The sequence below is a fragment of the Penicillium citrinum genome, assembly GCF_028827155.1.
Source record: "Penicillium citrinum strain IBT 23319 chromosome Unknown utg000006l:1.0-3011923.0:1.0-3012962.0, whole genome shotgun sequence".
NCBI lineage: Eukaryota > Fungi > Ascomycota > Eurotiomycetes > Eurotiales > Aspergillaceae > Penicillium > Penicillium citrinum.
The window spans coordinates 2,534,213-2,550,032 of NW_026622691.1; the positions used below are offsets into that span (position 1 = coordinate 2,534,213).

General features: G+C 47.1%; 7 protein-coding genes across 7 annotated transcripts; 4 read left to right on the forward strand and 3 right to left on the reverse strand.

Annotated features, from left to right (window-relative positions):
* Positions 1-433: 433 nt before the first annotated feature.
* On the forward strand, positions 434-1,471 carry N7469_007481 (flavin reductase family protein; the record flags this gene model as incomplete). The annotated part of the gene is made up of 2 exons (XM_056646399.1): positions 434-474; positions 529-1,471. 2 exons carry the CDS (start codon positions 434-436, stop codon positions 1,469-1,471), a joined length of 984 nt encoding a protein of 327 aa, XP_056499840.1.
* A 670-nt stretch (positions 1,472-2,141) lies between these two features.
* On the forward strand, positions 2,142-2,652 carry N7469_007482 (YciI family protein; the record flags this gene model as incomplete). The annotated part of the gene is made up of 4 exons (XM_056646400.1): positions 2,142-2,188; positions 2,261-2,316; positions 2,410-2,573; positions 2,632-2,652. 4 exons carry the CDS (start codon positions 2,142-2,144, stop codon positions 2,650-2,652), a joined length of 288 nt encoding a protein of 95 aa, XP_056499841.1.
* A 183-nt stretch (positions 2,653-2,835) lies between these two features.
* N7469_007483 (uncharacterized protein) lies at positions 2,836-6,483 on the reverse strand (the record flags this gene model as incomplete). The annotated part of the gene is made up of 3 exons (XM_056646401.1): positions 2,836-3,527; positions 3,608-6,346; positions 6,399-6,483. 3 exons carry the CDS (start codon positions 6,481-6,483, stop codon positions 2,836-2,838), a joined length of 3,516 nt encoding a protein of 1,171 aa, XP_056499842.1.
* A 375-nt stretch (positions 6,484-6,858) lies between these two features.
* On the reverse strand, positions 6,859-7,800 carry N7469_007484 (uncharacterized protein; the record flags this gene model as incomplete). The annotated part of the gene is made up of 3 exons (XM_056646402.1): positions 6,859-7,006; positions 7,082-7,162; positions 7,223-7,800. The coding sequence occupies 3 exons, from the start codon at positions 7,798-7,800 to the stop codon at positions 6,859-6,861; spliced, it is 807 nt and encodes a 268-aa protein (XP_056499843.1).
* Positions 7,801-8,394: 594 nt separating this feature from the next.
* Positions 8,395-11,251, forward strand: N7469_007485 (uncharacterized protein; the record flags this gene model as incomplete). Its single annotated transcript, XM_056646403.1, has 3 exons — positions 8,395-8,559; positions 8,623-9,495; positions 9,560-11,251. 3 exons carry the CDS (start codon positions 8,395-8,397, stop codon positions 11,249-11,251), a joined length of 2,730 nt encoding a protein of 909 aa, XP_056499844.1.
* A 462-nt stretch (positions 11,252-11,713) lies between these two features.
* On the reverse strand, positions 11,714-13,567 carry N7469_007486 (flavin-containing monooxygenase; the record flags this gene model as incomplete). The annotated part of the gene is made up of 4 exons (XM_056646404.1): positions 11,714-12,181; positions 12,236-12,958; positions 13,011-13,384; positions 13,435-13,567. The coding sequence occupies 4 exons, from the start codon at positions 13,565-13,567 to the stop codon at positions 11,714-11,716; spliced, it is 1,698 nt and encodes a 565-aa protein (XP_056499845.1).
* A 1,130-nt stretch (positions 13,568-14,697) lies between these two features.
* Positions 14,698-15,793, forward strand: N7469_007487 (uncharacterized protein; the record flags this gene model as incomplete). The annotated part of the gene is made up of 3 exons (XM_056646405.1): positions 14,698-15,014; positions 15,349-15,458; positions 15,528-15,793. The coding sequence occupies 3 exons, from the start codon at positions 14,698-14,700 to the stop codon at positions 15,791-15,793; spliced, it is 693 nt and encodes a 230-aa protein (XP_056499846.1).
* Between the last annotated feature and the right edge of the window lie 27 nt (positions 15,794-15,820).

A 15,820-nucleotide genomic window follows, 5' to 3' on the forward strand; every position in this document is an offset into this window, starting at 1 on the left:
ACAGATTCCGAATCTATATTTCGTCTTATTTCTATTGATTCTGGAACTGTTCTACCCTCTCCATCTATTCTGTGGGTTAAATATACTGTGCAGCTTGCACAAGAACAGCCAACTCGGGCTATCGGATAGAGAAAAGAAACCAAGTTTACTACAAATTCTGTTGAAATGGATAATATTTCGCACTGGAAATCATTTGATCTCCTCGACGGTATCAAGACTATTTAATCCATGCCAAAAAGATGTTCATTTAAGCACGGAATGTGGCGATCAGAGAATCGCATGGCAGAACCGACTTTCGGAGACATCATCCGACTTTTTTTGGGGCCATCACGATTGAAAGTTCAAGACTTGATATACAGGCACAATCACGCGGCACGGACTTGAAATAGCGAACAAAATCCAAGTAAGGAATTGATTATATTGGAGATTCAATATGTTCGTCGCCAAAAACCTCACCCAACGTTCTTCAAGGCAGTAAGCAATGATCCTTCATGACTCTTTTCGAACGACTGACTAAATTAGCCATAGGCTGATCAAGCTCACTCGAAATCCGATTTTCCTAGTTCAGTCTCGGATTTCAATCCGGATGAACTCCTCTGCATCCTCTGCTGCAGCTCAAAAAAATTACAAGATCGTTCAAGATGTCGAGAACTTCGCAGAGACCGAGGCCAACCGTCCTAATTTCAACCAAGAAACTCCAATAGAGGTCACAAAATCACCCTATCCAAACTGGAAGTATGGAGAGGGCGTTCCAGATAATGGGGCAAGTCTGGCACAAAAGCACCACGAGATCGACCCGTATGCACCTGATCGCCCAATGATCAACAACTATCGCCTGCTGGTCTCCGGGATTGCGCCTCGTCCAGTAGGCTTTTTGAGTACCGTCAACTCTGAAGGGCAGAAGAATCTCTCGCCTTTCAGTTACTTCCAGGTAATTGATCATGATCCGCCAATGTTCATCGTGGGATTCTCATCGCGCCCTGGGCGCGTCAAGGATACATACCGCAGTTTGAAAGAGACAAAAGAATGCGTCATCAATACCGTTTCGGAAAATATGATCGAAGCCGTCAATGCTAGCTCTATTGATGCGCCATACGGGGTTTCGGAGTGGGAAATCTCGGGTCTTCACGAGGCACCTTCTACGACAGTGAAACCGTCGCGTGTTGAAGAGTCGGTCTTTAATATCGAAGGAAAAGTGATCGATATCAAAGAATTCACGGATCATCAACAACCTGGCATGAGTATAGCTGCTACGGTTTTGATTAAAGCTACGAGATTTTGGGTCAAAGAAGGCACGGCTGATTCAGAATACAGTCATATTGATCTGGATAAGTTGCGGCCAGTTGGACAGCTTGGTGGCGTGTCTTACGGTCGTGTGTCGTCTACCTTTGAGCGTCCACGCGCGAAATGGGCCGACGAAGTTCGCAAGAGCAAGTTGTTGACTGAACTAGACGCTAGGAGCAAGGAATAATTACCTTGGATGTAAATTGTTGTACTGTGGCATAGTATTTAGAATGCACCTAGAAGCGAATAATGGCATTTACTGGTATTCTTTCATATGTACCACTAATACAACCTATAGGTCCTTGATAGAATTAACGCATCCAAGTTCGAACTTGCCACAGAATATATCAAAGTCTGGAAATTAAGAATTCTATATCCATTTTCTTTCATTGAGCAATTTGAGGACTTGCTGGAAAGACAAACTTGGGTTCCATGATTAAAAAGATTAGTATATCTTTTTCTTACAATATGCATGAATGAATCGGAATCTATGCAAATTCCAATATCTCGGGCGAGGAAAGATCATACAGATGAAGATTAGTAGCATGTACTTGGAGCTAGCTGTTACCATGTGAACGACCGCCGAGTGTAAATGTTGCAATTCTGAAGCGTGTGGCCCATTCGTCGGCATCGGGATGGCTCTCCGATATCTGCATACCAAAAAAAACCCGAGCTGTGATTGTATATAAGAACCCCATCAGAGATAACCAAAGCTGCACAAATCCAAGATAATGGCATTTCCATCAATTATCAATCGATTCCTCGCTCAGGCTTCAGCGCTCTCCGTGCGCTACAAAGCATATTCGCGGTGTTTCTCGACCATGACGTCGGCGAGTAAAAGGGAGTTCCTATGTATCATGCCTGATCGTCCTAATACCTTGGACATCAGGAAGAAGGTGAAATCGTGAGACCACCAGTATAGATATTTTGAATCTGGTGAGCCTAAAGAGTAGGCTAATTTTGAATTATATCGAAGGGGACACTACCAGGGAATACAGCCACTAATTGCGCAAGGCAAGCTTGTCGATGGAGGTTTGTCTAAACTCGATTTCTCTCCGTATTTGGACAGCTAGGCAAAGTATCGGACAGTTAGTTGATGACTGACACATATTAAATACTCTCTAGGCGCGATTTTCAAAGAACATCCCCAAGAAGGCAAAGACTCACAGTTCTTTGGAAGCGTTGTTGTCTATACTGGCGAGAATGTAGAAGAAATACGGCAGATTATCGAAAATGACATTTATGCGACTAGTGGAGTATGGGATCTTGAGAAAATCCAGATCTATCCAGTAAGTAATAGTGTTGAAGTGATACTACGTACTTCGCATCCCAGCTGATAGTCTTCAGTATAGTACGTGCCAGCTGTAAGACAACCCCTTTCGTGAAGAAATGGTCATCTTTAGGGCTTCCTTGCAGCTGATTGGCGTGGAGAAAAACTTGTAGCTTGTATATATAGGCATACATGACTATGTGCAGAGCTGGGTCATCGTCTATATCAAAAATCATATTGGTATCTATCGTAAAGAAGCTTATATCGAGTCGTGAAGATTCCTATGAATCTTGGAAGGTTTCTGGGGTGCGTTCAGCGCTCTCGCACTGCTCTACCACCGGCTGAACTTGAAAATGTCCCATTCGAAATAATAAGTCCTGCCATTCCGGTTTTCCAGTAGCTTGGACCAGGAAGTAACTCATCTCGTCTGGGAACCATCTTTCTTTTCGGACGGAAGCCTTGTTTCCACCTTCCAGTGCTGCCCGGCTAGCGCGCGTATTTCTTTGCCGCTTCTCTCCATGACCATTCTGCTGGTTCGACAGTGCGCTCAAGTAGTCACGATATTGTTTCAAGCGCACATCGAAGACCATTATCGAGCGAATGTAGGGTGCGAGGTCCTCGGTGATAGGCGACAAAGTATTTTCAAAAGATGGCGCGAGTCGACCGGTGGTCAAGGTCATAGTATAGTTATAGCGCATGATGGGGTCGAAAACTTTTTGGAATCCGGTGAGATTCGAGGGAAAGACGGATCGACGAAGCGCAGATTGTCGCCAGCCATTGAACATCTGACTGGCATAACCGGATTCCGTATTACCACTGGGGGAACGGAAGACATTGGACAAGAGCGCACAGAACGAGATGCTGATTTCTTCACTAAGCGCAGTGTATTCGGGCTGGACACTGGACTGAAGAAGTGGATAGGCTTCTATATAGTTTGATCGATGGGACTCGGGGATCGGCGGTGCGGAGATGTCTAGGGGGGTCCTGATTTATGGTTAGCTCAAATACTGTTAAGAAGCTGCAGGAGCCTTGCCTTGAGAATGTCCAGTTGACAACGGGATGAAAGGATATCCAGAGAGCTTCTCATTTCCAGATGATCCATCTCACGATCAAGTAATTCCAGTTGTTCCAGCTTAGATCTTGCGTTGAAATCATCATAAGGAATCTTCTCAACATCACCAAGTCCAGCTGCATCCTCCGAGTCCTGTATTCCGAGTCTCCACCAATGGAATGTGTTTTTTAGAGCTTCTGTGTCCTTCTCCCGCGAGTTTTCTTCACCCAACAAGAGGTCTCTGTTGAACCATCCCATGAATGATTCATACGCATTAAGACTCAGAACACGCATCCGATCCCCATTTTCGTCGACGTTATCTTCTGGAGGCCAGCATGGAAGAATCCAGTCCAGACCAGCTTTGTGACTGCCCACACCAATCTGGCACCAAAAGTTGAGTTCCGTTAGTGACTTCCGGAGATCCATGCCAGATGCATCGAAAAGCTTGGAGACAGCGTCTCTCTTCAGAACGTGGCCTTCGTTGGCAGCAACAAGGAGCAGGTAGTCAATAGCAACGTTACGGGCTGGCTTTTGATATCTCAGAATCGCATGTAAAGTCAGATTTTGCATTGGCAGAAGACTTTCATCGTTGCATGTGATGACGATGGGACGTCTAGATTGGCTGATCAATGTCAAGACACCCGTCCAAAATTGTTTGTCTTCCTCGAAAAGGATGTCTGCTTCTTCAAGCAATATTAATGATTGCTTTTGCTCGCGGGGTGACTTTTCATCGGACTTTGGTTTGGGACTTGTTTCAGTAGGCTCCTTAGTAGACTTTGAGCCTGCGTTGGAGTCTTGCGACGGTTTACCTTTGAAGAAATTCATGAGTTTATTTTGTTTGGTCTCATCAATAGGGACTGAAGCTCGAGGCTTAACCGAGGCATCGTCGTCATTCAAAAGATGCACCAAGTGATTTTGCGTCATATCTCCAACTTTCTCCAGCATATCTCTGGCACTACGTCGACTCCCTGCGTTGATTTCGAATATTTCGAAATCGAGCTCTTTGGCGATAGCGTAAATCGAGGCTGTCTTGCCAGACCCCGGCGGTCCACTCAAAAGGATTGCATTTGTGAGCCGAGTTCTATCCGTGGGTGAATTGGTTCTTGCTAGGTCTCCGGAGCGTATTACGGTTTTCTGAGCAGACATTGTTGAATCTCCTGCCAACTCATCGTCTGAACCGGATAGATTGTCCATCTCAGAATCCTCCTCGCCACTCGATATGATAAAGCCATCGAGCTTGTCCGCCTGCTTCTTCTTCTTCCTCTTCTTCTCCGATTTCGATCGAGCAGCTTCTTTCGATGATTTCCCAGTATCAACTGCCGTAATTTTAAGATGCCGTAGCCAGTCGCGTAATACATTAGCCTCACGTCCTACTTGGAGGACATCATCTGCTGTCCTTGGCGCATATTTGTGAGCCCAAAGCTTCGACTCATACTTTCCACAATCAAAAGCCGAGAAAGATGAAAGCAAAGATGATCGTAGATTTGATATCACCGGTAGAAGGGAGTTTCTCGTCAAGCGCGGATCCGAAGCCCAAGACATTTGGCTATCTATTGCGGTCTGGAGAGTTCGACCACTTGCGAGGTGTCGGCCAGGAATTCGGAGAGTTGGACGAGCACTCTCTTCTTGTTTCAAGGCTAAAGCTGCAGCCTCACGTGCTTTGGAGGTACTAACAAGAAGAGCATCCTCATCATCGTGAATAGAAACAACTCGTAGCTTGGACTTTTTCTGGTCGTTTTGAGAGGATACGGCGAAGGGTTGATCGGGCTGCCAATGGTCAAGGGATCGGATATGAACAAGATCTCGAGGCGGCCAGATCGTTTCGACAAGTTCCGGAAATTTTGATGTTCGATTGCGGAACGTGCTACGGAAAGAGCTGAAATTTCGTGGTTCACGTTTCATATCCGCGCTATCTCGAGACGATTGGTCGATGGCCGGTTTGGATTGTGATGGTTGTAACGATACACTATCATCAGGTTTTGGGTCAAGCGGGGGTTCTTGGGTGGACTTTTTGAGAAAGAAAGGGTGAGTCGGTTTGGCTGGTTTCTTCTCCTTGGGTATAAACGTCGGTGGACCAACGGGTTTGGGTTTATGGGTGGTTCGACTATTAAGTATGTCATCGATTATTTTGGCGAGCCTTTTGCCATCTGCAACTCCGTATTTAAGGATCAAGAGGCTGCTCTCAGTCTTCCTAGGCCGTCCGCGATTCCCCTGTGCTCGTTTTTGGGTCGAATCTCCAGTTTGTGTAGGAGGAGAGGAACTTAGAAGTCGCCCGTTCAAATTAAGTTTCACAATCTTTCTCTTCCTATCCGGTTGGGCAGGTTGCAGCTGTATGTTTTCGGGAATCAGCGGCGTTTGCTCAGGAACGGTCTCACATGGAGTCGACTCAGATGGTTCTTGAGCTGGTGCCGTTGAGTTATCAAGCGACGGGGCCTGCGGCGTTGAGACATCCTTGCCTAACCATCCTGCTAGTCTAGTTTGCAGTGGCTCCTCTTCAGACTGTTTGGATTTATCGGTCCTGCGTCTTTTTCGTCTACTTGCATTCAGATCTTCGGGGCTCAATGGCACCGAGTCAATGGACATTGGGACCTGCGTAGCTGTCCGAGGAGTTTCTTCTCGTGAATATTCGGGATCGGGTTGTTGGTCGCCTGTATAGGCAGCATCAGAACTGCACCCATTCGGGGGAGGAATGGACGATGTGTCAGGTGTTGTAGGGGCAGATTGCGAGGCGATTCCGAAATCTGTTATGCCTTGTTAGTAAAATATGCCGCCATATGGAATCGCATCGCTTACCCTGTCGGAAAAACGGATGAAGAGCCTGTTGCTGGCCGTGTCCCATGGCCACTGACGGGTTGGAGATGACGGTGTCCATGGGCATGCTCTCACTTCCACTTTACGAAGCGAGCATTGGAAAGTGATTTGTGGTAAGTCATATAGGCTGGGGCATATAAGATAAGTCGATACCGGCCACAGCAAGCACAAGGGTGAATGCAAAGCCGAGTAAAGTTCCAATCCGCCACTTGATCACAAGTGAATCCATTCGCAACACGTCGATCCTCCCGGAGACGCGCCTGTCGCGTCGAAAGTGGATTATGTCAGCGTGATCAAATTAAATTGGACTAAGGCCGCATTTCTTGGCATTGACCACTCAACAACTGCACGGGTTTCTTGTTGCTCAAAAGTTTCTCATTGATATCGATGATCGCAAAGAATAGAAGCTATTCAAAGACTCGTGGATGCTGCGATAAAAAAGCTAATACTGCCAGCCTGTCGTGTCTCTATCCCAGTCAACTTGTGCCCACGAGTTCCCTGGTGTTTCAACGAGGTCCCAACACGGCAACCAAGCCTTCGTCCATGTCTTGCCCTTCATCCGACTGAATTTACGAAATCCTACCCAGAACCTGGTGGGAAAAGATCAGTCAATCATGGATCCCTGTCAACTAGAAGTAGAGGCTTCCTTCAAAGGTCCTACTTACAAAATTCCCCTATTCTCATCCCAGACTAAATGATAACCCGCTGTGGGCTCTGGCCAGATACCGACAGTAGAGGACATTTCCCTGTGTGAATTAACTCAATGGACCAGTATTCGACTTCCCTTTTGAGCCTTGTGTACTTACATGAATGTTTTCTCGAAGGCACTTCGTTTCTTGGAGCGACTGCGCCGTGGTAAACTCCAAAATGCAGCTGTGTTGCCCATTCTGTCCCGAAGGATAAGACCTGGGACTTTTTCCAATACAACAAGCACAATGAACCCCCCAGGGACGAAGCCCGATGAGCTTTGCACTGATAGTTTCTTCCATAGCAATTTTGGTGTGAATTTTGAAACTGTTGGATCCCGACTAAGATCACTGTATGCGTCAAGTTCAGCAGGCCGAAACATCAGGTTCGCTTGCGCCGCACGAGACGCAGAGTCCTCAGTTTCAGTGTGAATGTGAGGGAGCTGCATGTAAACTCGCATGAATGATTCGGAAGTACTCGCTTCATTCCCGGGGAACCTAACACATCGCAATTTCAGGGTCGCATGGCTAGGTGTACTTGGGGATATGGTCGATATCTTCTGCTCTGTCTGGAAATTGTCTTGCTCGAGGCGTTCGAGGACTTTCCACTGAGTGCCGTTGTTGGTGGTGATGATGCTACCACAATCATATGCCCCATGCAAAGTTGCCCGATCGAACCAAGGCCTTCGAGAGTCCATTTTGATGGATATGTGATGTGATGAGGTGACTCGATGAAAGGAAGGGTGTGGTGTGAAGGAAGTGAAGTTATTTGAAACGTTTCTTGATGGGCGGCCACCTGACCCACGTGCCGGGACACTCTAAGGTAGGAAAAGTCATTGCGTGAAGACTTTATTCCAGGGTATATAAGTTCATCCGATGAATGTTGGAATTTCAAAGATATCAGTGATGGGCACCCGAACAGCCTGATCAGTTTATGCAATGCTCAAAATTAGTTGTTGTTTCATTCCTCCATTATCATACCGAATACCTTTCTACTTTGATGACTTGTGTAGTATAAAGAGTGATAGTTGACTATGCAGACATCTCTAAATCCTTAGAATAACTGCTCTTAGTACTATGTAAATTGTACTTCGAGTTGGCTTAAAGCAGCGTGCGATTATTTACTCTGCACATGACTCTAATCCTATCCTGGACTAGTGTGTGATGTGGGTCCGGCCCGTCATTCTCCCGAAAATTTTTCGAGGACGCCGCGGCGGAGGGCTTTGCAGCTTCACAGAAGGGAAACAGAATTTCAGGCTTTCGTGAGGTGAGGTCGAAATTTCTCTGCAGTCATGGATCTGCAATTTCCGTCTATTCTGGCTCAATTGCCTCGTCCCCTTCACGCTTCAACGGGCAAGACTCACATCGGCGACGTCTATAGCCTGACCGATGCCAAAAAGCGCAAGAGATATGAAGTTGCTGTTGCCGTCGATGGCGAGGCTGTGAACATCTACAATGTCCGAATCCCACCGTATCGATAGTTCGCCTTACGATATACACTAACTGTTTTGTTGAAATAGGTGCAAACGCCGAAACTTGTAACATCATACGCCGTGCCACCCCAGTCTTCATTTTCTTGCCGACCCTGCTCTGTACGCCGCAAGCTGCCCAAAAAGTCAACCGTCAAAAGACAAACCTATACTGTCACTACCAAGCCTGAGCACCAGATCAAATGTTTCGTAGAGGAGGTTGGAAACGGGTACAGCGCACCAGTGATCACTTCTTCGATTGCGACAATCACCGACTCCAGCAGCCCCGCGACATACATTGGAATCGTGCCGTTCACCACCGATGATGAAGACGAGAATAACGACACATTTGATATCTTGGCTGTTCATCAGGATGGTCGCATGCGCCGATTATCTTCCAACTTAAAGACTCAGCACTGGAGTATCCAGCACAGCGAGATTGCTAAAGTATGCTCTACTCACTTCGTGCACTCATGCTTCCTGATCGACTTGGAGGATGCCCAGAAAGCTTTGTTCAAGAGAAGGCAAGATTTGGCAGCTCTTGCTCTCAGCGACGTGACCGCTTCTAGTACGGATGAGCCGTCTATCCTTCTCCTCGTGTCCATCCCGAAAAATGCAGACAAGATCACACTGAACGACGCGATTGTACAAATGTTTGCTGTACCTGCGGCTTCGAGGTCTGGCACACTTGAAGAAAGTCAGCGCCTTCGGCACCTCCAAACCATCCAGGTTCCCGCACCTAGCGAACTGGGTAAGATAGACAGCAATGCACTTGAATGGAACTTCCATGCTGGTTCCGCTGGGCTGCAACTTTCATTTGAGAATGGATTCATCAATATTGATTTGTCGCAGTACTCGCCTTCTGTGACTTCTCAATTTGTCCAAGATGAAAAGTTCTCCTCAGTCATGCGGGTATCCCCCCCAGTGCGTGATTGGCGCCAGTGAGTCTCTAGTTGCGGTTTACGACACTCAATATCAATCAATTCAGCGCAGCATTGCCGCCGGCGATGTTCTGTCAGCCACCGGATCGAATATTGATGAACCTTTGGCTTTTATCAGCTATTTCCCGAAACTCGGAATTGCCGTTGCAGCCAAGGGAAACACCCTTGTCGCATTCGATCTGACTTCCTTACATAGCCACTCTGGCCCATCTCTTAAGCGTTCTCGTGATGGCTTACTCATTGACGCAATTGGTCGAGGCATTGGTTCATCTGCAGCTCAATGGGACACAGCGTCCAAGAAACACCGCTCTGAAAACATGACATCTCTTCACTTGACTTCTCCAGAACAGGTAGAGAAGTGGGATCAGTTCACTCAAACTATCAACGAGGCGACAAAGTCGAAAGACTACAAGAAGTTCGACCAAGCAGTCAAAAATTACTTCTGTTCCTCAGAGTCCACGCAACTTCCTGCACGAGGTCAATACGTTAACCCTGAGTCCACACTTTTCTTGCTGTCCAAGATTTTCGCAATTGAAGAGTCTCCTTCCGAAGATAAGGCATCAGCATCTTCGCCTTCTCAATTGCGTATCGTCCTGTGGCCCTCCGTGACGTGGGGCTGGCTTGTTCGTCTCGGTCACTTATCGCCTGACAATGTTGAGATCGCGCTGCGACGTGCTTACAAGCCTCGGATCCTTCAGTCTCTTCCAACCGGTTCATTCGTTCAGGCTTTAATTGACTCGGACCCTTCTCTGAAACAAATCAACCAGGTTTTGCATGGCCCCGCTGTTATTTCATCAAACGAACTCGCCTATGCCTTGAAATATTTCCTTGGTCAGGCCCGTCTCCGCTCCGGTACTTTGGAAGAAACAGCTCGAGCCATCACAAACGGAGATTTGGCTACTCCCACCCAAGAACTGAGTCGACAACTTGGCTCTGAAGAGGCTACTTTGAAATACATCTTCATGGGGTTGAACTATACTCTCCAGAAGATTCACTCCCACCCCATGAGCTCTGTCGTACAATCTCTTCGTTCAAACTTATCTCGGGCAGATCTTTTGATCATGGTTCATCACCTTCGTCTTTCCCTTGCCACAGGTGGCTACACTTCGCGTTTCACCGAGAACCCTCCTACTCCGATCACTCTCGATCAGATCACTCCTTCGCTGTCTCTTAATACCATTATAGATCTGATCACTGCATCTGTGGATGCCGTGGGTCCCTCCGGCTGGGTTTCTGCTCTCCCGGCCGTCAACGACCTTGACGATGAGCCCGAGTCGGCTATTGCCTCAGCCAGCCGTGAAATGGAGCTCATTGGCGACATGCAATCCGAAGTGTCCGCAGCACTTGCTGGTGTGGAGGAGGCTACTTATCTCAAGGGTATTCTGCGTGAATACCTTGGCTTCGCTGACCAAGTCTCAAGGTCGACCAAGGCATCGGATGCTGCCAATGCTGTGCCCAGCGAAACGGCCACTGCTCCCAAGTCCCAGCTCGTTCGTCACGAGAAACTCAATGGTGCGGACCTAATGATTTTCACCCAACCTGGTGAGGGCGAGGATGGGTATGACGGCGATGCTAGTGGCAAGATGCTGCCGCTCTCTCTCAAGCCTGTTGCAAATGATGTTTCGATGGCTAAGGTTAAGAAATCCACCGGTGAAACCAAGACCCGCAGCAGTCGTGAGATCGGATACCTTCGCCGCAAGGCTGTCGGACAATACTCCTTTGAGAGACTGCTAGTCTAAAGTTATTGTCTCTGGTAGACGTTTTTCATTTCAATCTCATTTTGTAACAAATCATTTACGAACCAAGTACTATAGGAGTTGGGTAGGGGAAAATAAATATTGACACTTTTACAATCTCGCAAGTACTCCGATTTTATGCTTGGACTCTGTACATATTTTCCCCTGGCGAGGCAAAGCCTCGTCTGAGGCGTGCTGCCAACCTGAGCATCTAGAAATGTCTACAATTTAATAGAATGACGTGACATCAAACTTCCGTCGTGTAATCTGCTCACTAATTAGCTAATTAGTAGTAGGTACTAATGAAATATACCCACTCCTCTTACTGGTAATACCAGTAAGAGGAGTACTTATGTTATCAGTATGAGAATCATATTTAAACTTTGAAGCGGCCTAGCAGAGAAATACGACCGAAATCAATATTGATTTGTTCAAATTGATCTGTTCAAAGTTACATCGAGCCGTTCAGGCTTTGGCAATTTCAAAACCCTTCTCCCAATCATCCAAAGCCTTGCGAATCTCAATAGCATAAGCTGGAATGCCACCCGAATAACACACTGGCTCATAGACCTTGCCAGGAATACTACCGCCCATGTATGTTGATCTTGTCGTGGGAAAGAGACTCCTATCGTTGAGCTCTACAATATGCTTCTTCCATTCATCGGCGGCCTCTCTCTTTGGATTGATGTACTTGATACCTTTGGCCTCGATTTTAGCAATGGTGTCGGCAATCCAGCGACCCTGTACTGCGACAGTCGTTGGTCCATTGCTGAGCAGTGTTGGACCATGTGGACCATAGATATGGAACATGTTGGGATATCCACTGACAGTGGTACCAAGATAAGTATTTGCGCCTGGAATCCATTCTTTCTCAAGTTCGGCACCATCGATACTCTTCAGCCCGAGCTGGGTCATGACGCCTGTCACAATGTCCTGCTGGATGTTAGTTTCCGTCATCTCTTGGCCACTTATTCGAATAGAACGTACGAATCCAGTTGCAACTGCAATGACATCAAATTCATGGCAAGTCCCATCCTCAAGCATGATACCAGTTTCGGTAAACTCCTTAATCCCGTTGTTTTTAATGTCGACCAAGTGGACCGTTTCTCGGTTGAATTGTTCGTAATAGTTTTGCTCCAGACAAGGTCGCTTGATACCGAAATAATGTGGCATTTCTCGCGGTGCAAGTAGCTCTCTTAGCTTTGGATCTCCAATACGAGCACGAGTCTTCTTAACCCAGAAATTGTATGATTCTTTGTTGGCCTCGGCACAGAACAGGTTGTCTTTATAGAGGGCAACCCAGTAGCGGAAGCCGCCATCTTTCCAGACATTTTCATAGAACGTCTCACGCTCCTCTGGGGTATCGTCGAAAGTGTTGCGTTCGCACCAATCGTATAGAAACCCGGCAAAGTTAGCCTCTCGGTAACGAAAGAGCTCGGGATAATATGGTTTGACGCGTTCCTGTTCCTCGACAGTAAGATCGCGCTTGCGCATGGGCACAGCGAGGTTGGGTGTTCGTTGAAAGACCTTGAGCTCACCGGCCTCTGGTCCCCAGGCCTGTGTTATCTGTACTCCAGACGCGCCTGTTCCAATGATGGCACAGCGTTTGTCCTTCACGTCTATGACTTCCTCGGGCCAAAAGGAAGAGTGGTGAATGACACCCTTGAACTTTTCCATACCTTTCCATGGGGGAATATAACGCTTCGCAGCCTGAGCAATTGATTAGTCCAGTATATCTCAACCAAGGTGTGCAAGTCCTTACGAAACCGGTTCCCAGGACAAGAAATCTAGCCTTCGTTGTACGTCCGTCAGCTGTGTTGATTATCCACTTCCCGTCTTCTGTATCAAATTGAGCTCCAACAACAACGGTATTGAATGCGCAGTCCTTCTTTACGCCAATAACTTTGTCAACGTGATCAAAGTAGTCACGCAGGTCCTGATAGTTCGGGTAATTGCTCGGCCAGTTCCAAGTATTGTATACTTCAGGCCAAGAGAACTCATATTCGGGAACTTCGGAGTCAACCCCAGCACCAGGATAACAATTCCATCTCCAAGTACCTCCGGTGTCTTTACCAGCCTCGAAAATCACAGTCTTCATGCCCCGGTCGCGAAGAGTCTTGAGCATGAAGATACCGGCTTTTCTTGTTAGCTGATGGGCAGGTTCTTACGAAACGATAGTGACTTACCGAAACCGGCACCTACGACCAGGGCATCAACCTCAAGATTCTCAGCATATGGTCCTGTCTTATCGGTGTGTACTTCCGAGTAGTCGGTGAGCTCGGTATTGAACCTTTTAACATTCTCGCCTATGCTTCCCATTTTGCATGAAAATATCCAATCCAGATTGATGCCAGAGATTCTAAAGGTTTTATTTGATGTAGAACCTTGGAATTTTCTGCAATACTGTTCGCAGGGGTACACTATCTCCCTTTTATACGCACTCCATTAGCGGCCTATATCTGGACACCAGGACATGATTCTGCCGATGGAAGGACAGATTTATCATGGGCACAGTATGAATGATTACAGCAAAGCCGTCGGCTGAATTTGCTCTACATGTGTATCACGGTACTTTCTCTTCGCGTCCGCAGCAACGCATTAGCGTGCTCAAGTCCCGCAGCAACGTAATTTACGATATCTTACGATCCCGAGTGCATTCATTAGCATGAGATTTGCAAGGCAGGACAATTCAAATCAATATCCTTCCCGGCTGTTCTTACTACGAGTAAGGAGCGTCAAGCGAGAAGGAACTGTAAAAACTGTGGTGACCAAAAGAAAACACCTGCATCAGGAGATAATCTGGTTTCACTTGCACCATATGCGCAAAAAATGACTAGCCACCGTATTTATAGCCAGGACTACTACTGCGCACGAAAGTGGAGGACCAAGCCTTGGCTGATCGTCTGGGTTGATCTACAGGATATACTGAATTCTAACCAACGACTCGTTTAGGACAGCATCACTTATTGTGATTCAGGCTGGGTATTGGGCATACAGAAATGCACACTGTAACGTAGACAAGTTTGTCCCCTCGGGAGCGCCTAGGATTCTTAGGGTATCAGCTCTCCGCATTTCTTCTAATCAATCGGATTCGTAGGATGTCTGTTGTCTCTTGTTAATGTAAATTGCGGGGCGGAAGTAGCCTTCCGCAGCGGATCCGCAAAGTTTAAGGTCCACTCGCCTCCGCAATTTTTAGCAGTTCCGCAAAGTTAGAAGTATCTCAGGTCCAGATAAACCCCCGAATCAATCAGATCGTGATGTCTTTGAGAGGGCACTGTGGCGCCGCGCGGGGATAATGGACGAGGATCACAAATTCAACGGAATGATGATTGAGAGGTCCCATTAAATACGGCTTGCTCACAATATAGGGATCTGTTTGTCTTTAAGAAAACCATCGAAGTACCTATTTCACGCCCATATCTGTTCACATAAAATATGCCAATCATAATATGCCAATCAACCAACAGACAGCTTCGCATCTTCGGAACATCATACACAACGCCTGCAGCGACCAGATATCTGGTATTCCAGACACCACGGTAGTGGTCTTGGACGCAGATGGCGACGAATTGTTTGCGCATGCTGCTGGTAAGCGAGGGGCGGGTTCCAATGAGTACATGACATTGGACAACATCTTCTGGATTGCATCCTGCACTAAAATGCTGGTTGGCGTGGCTTGCATGCAGCTGGTTGAGGAAGGGAAACTCGTTCTCGACGATGGAGCACAAGCAGAGCGCCTCTGCCCCAAATTGAGAAAAATCTCAAGGTTTTGCGAGCAGATGGGGGATCTGAAGATAAAAAGACAGCGATCACTTTGCGTATGCTTTTGACTCATAGCTCCGGGTTTGGATTTACCTTTCTCAATGATAGATTAAGGCAATGGACATATCCGGTCGGGGTAAACGAGTTCTCTGGGCGGGTGGAAGATATCAATTTACCTTTGCTCTTCCAGCCTGGCGAAGGATGGGAATATGGAGCATGTCAATTTTCAATCCCCAACCCCCATACCTCTCTCCCTTTGTCTTTACCGAAGCATTCCGCTCGAGTGCTGTGCTCAATAGCAGAGAGCTAACGAAGACCGATTGGTATTGACTGGGCAGGAATCCTCCTCGAGCACCCGTGGTTGTGGATCTTGATAACCAGGATGAGGTCGATTGGGTATTTAATAGCGGTGGTGCAGGCATATTCGCCAAACCTCAGGAATATTGCAGTGAGTACCGAAATTAAATTAATAGTTACTATTGGTTCCTTGTTCTTACAATGGACAATTTACCTACAGAGGTCTTAGCTCTACTTCTCAACAATGCAACATGTCCCAAGAGTATCAAGCTTCTTTCGAAGAGAACCGTTGACGAAATGTTCTCCAACCAAATTCCGGACTTTCCTAATTACAACCGGCAGAATATTCCTGCTGCAAAGCCAGACCTTACTAATCCTATATCTGAGTTATATCCAGTCCCCGGAAACCCCACGCAAGGCTGGAGCCTGGCATTCATGCTGAGCAATGGGGGATTAACGGGGCCATCGAAGGCGACTGGACACTAGGCCGGGTTACATAACCTGTGGTGGAGG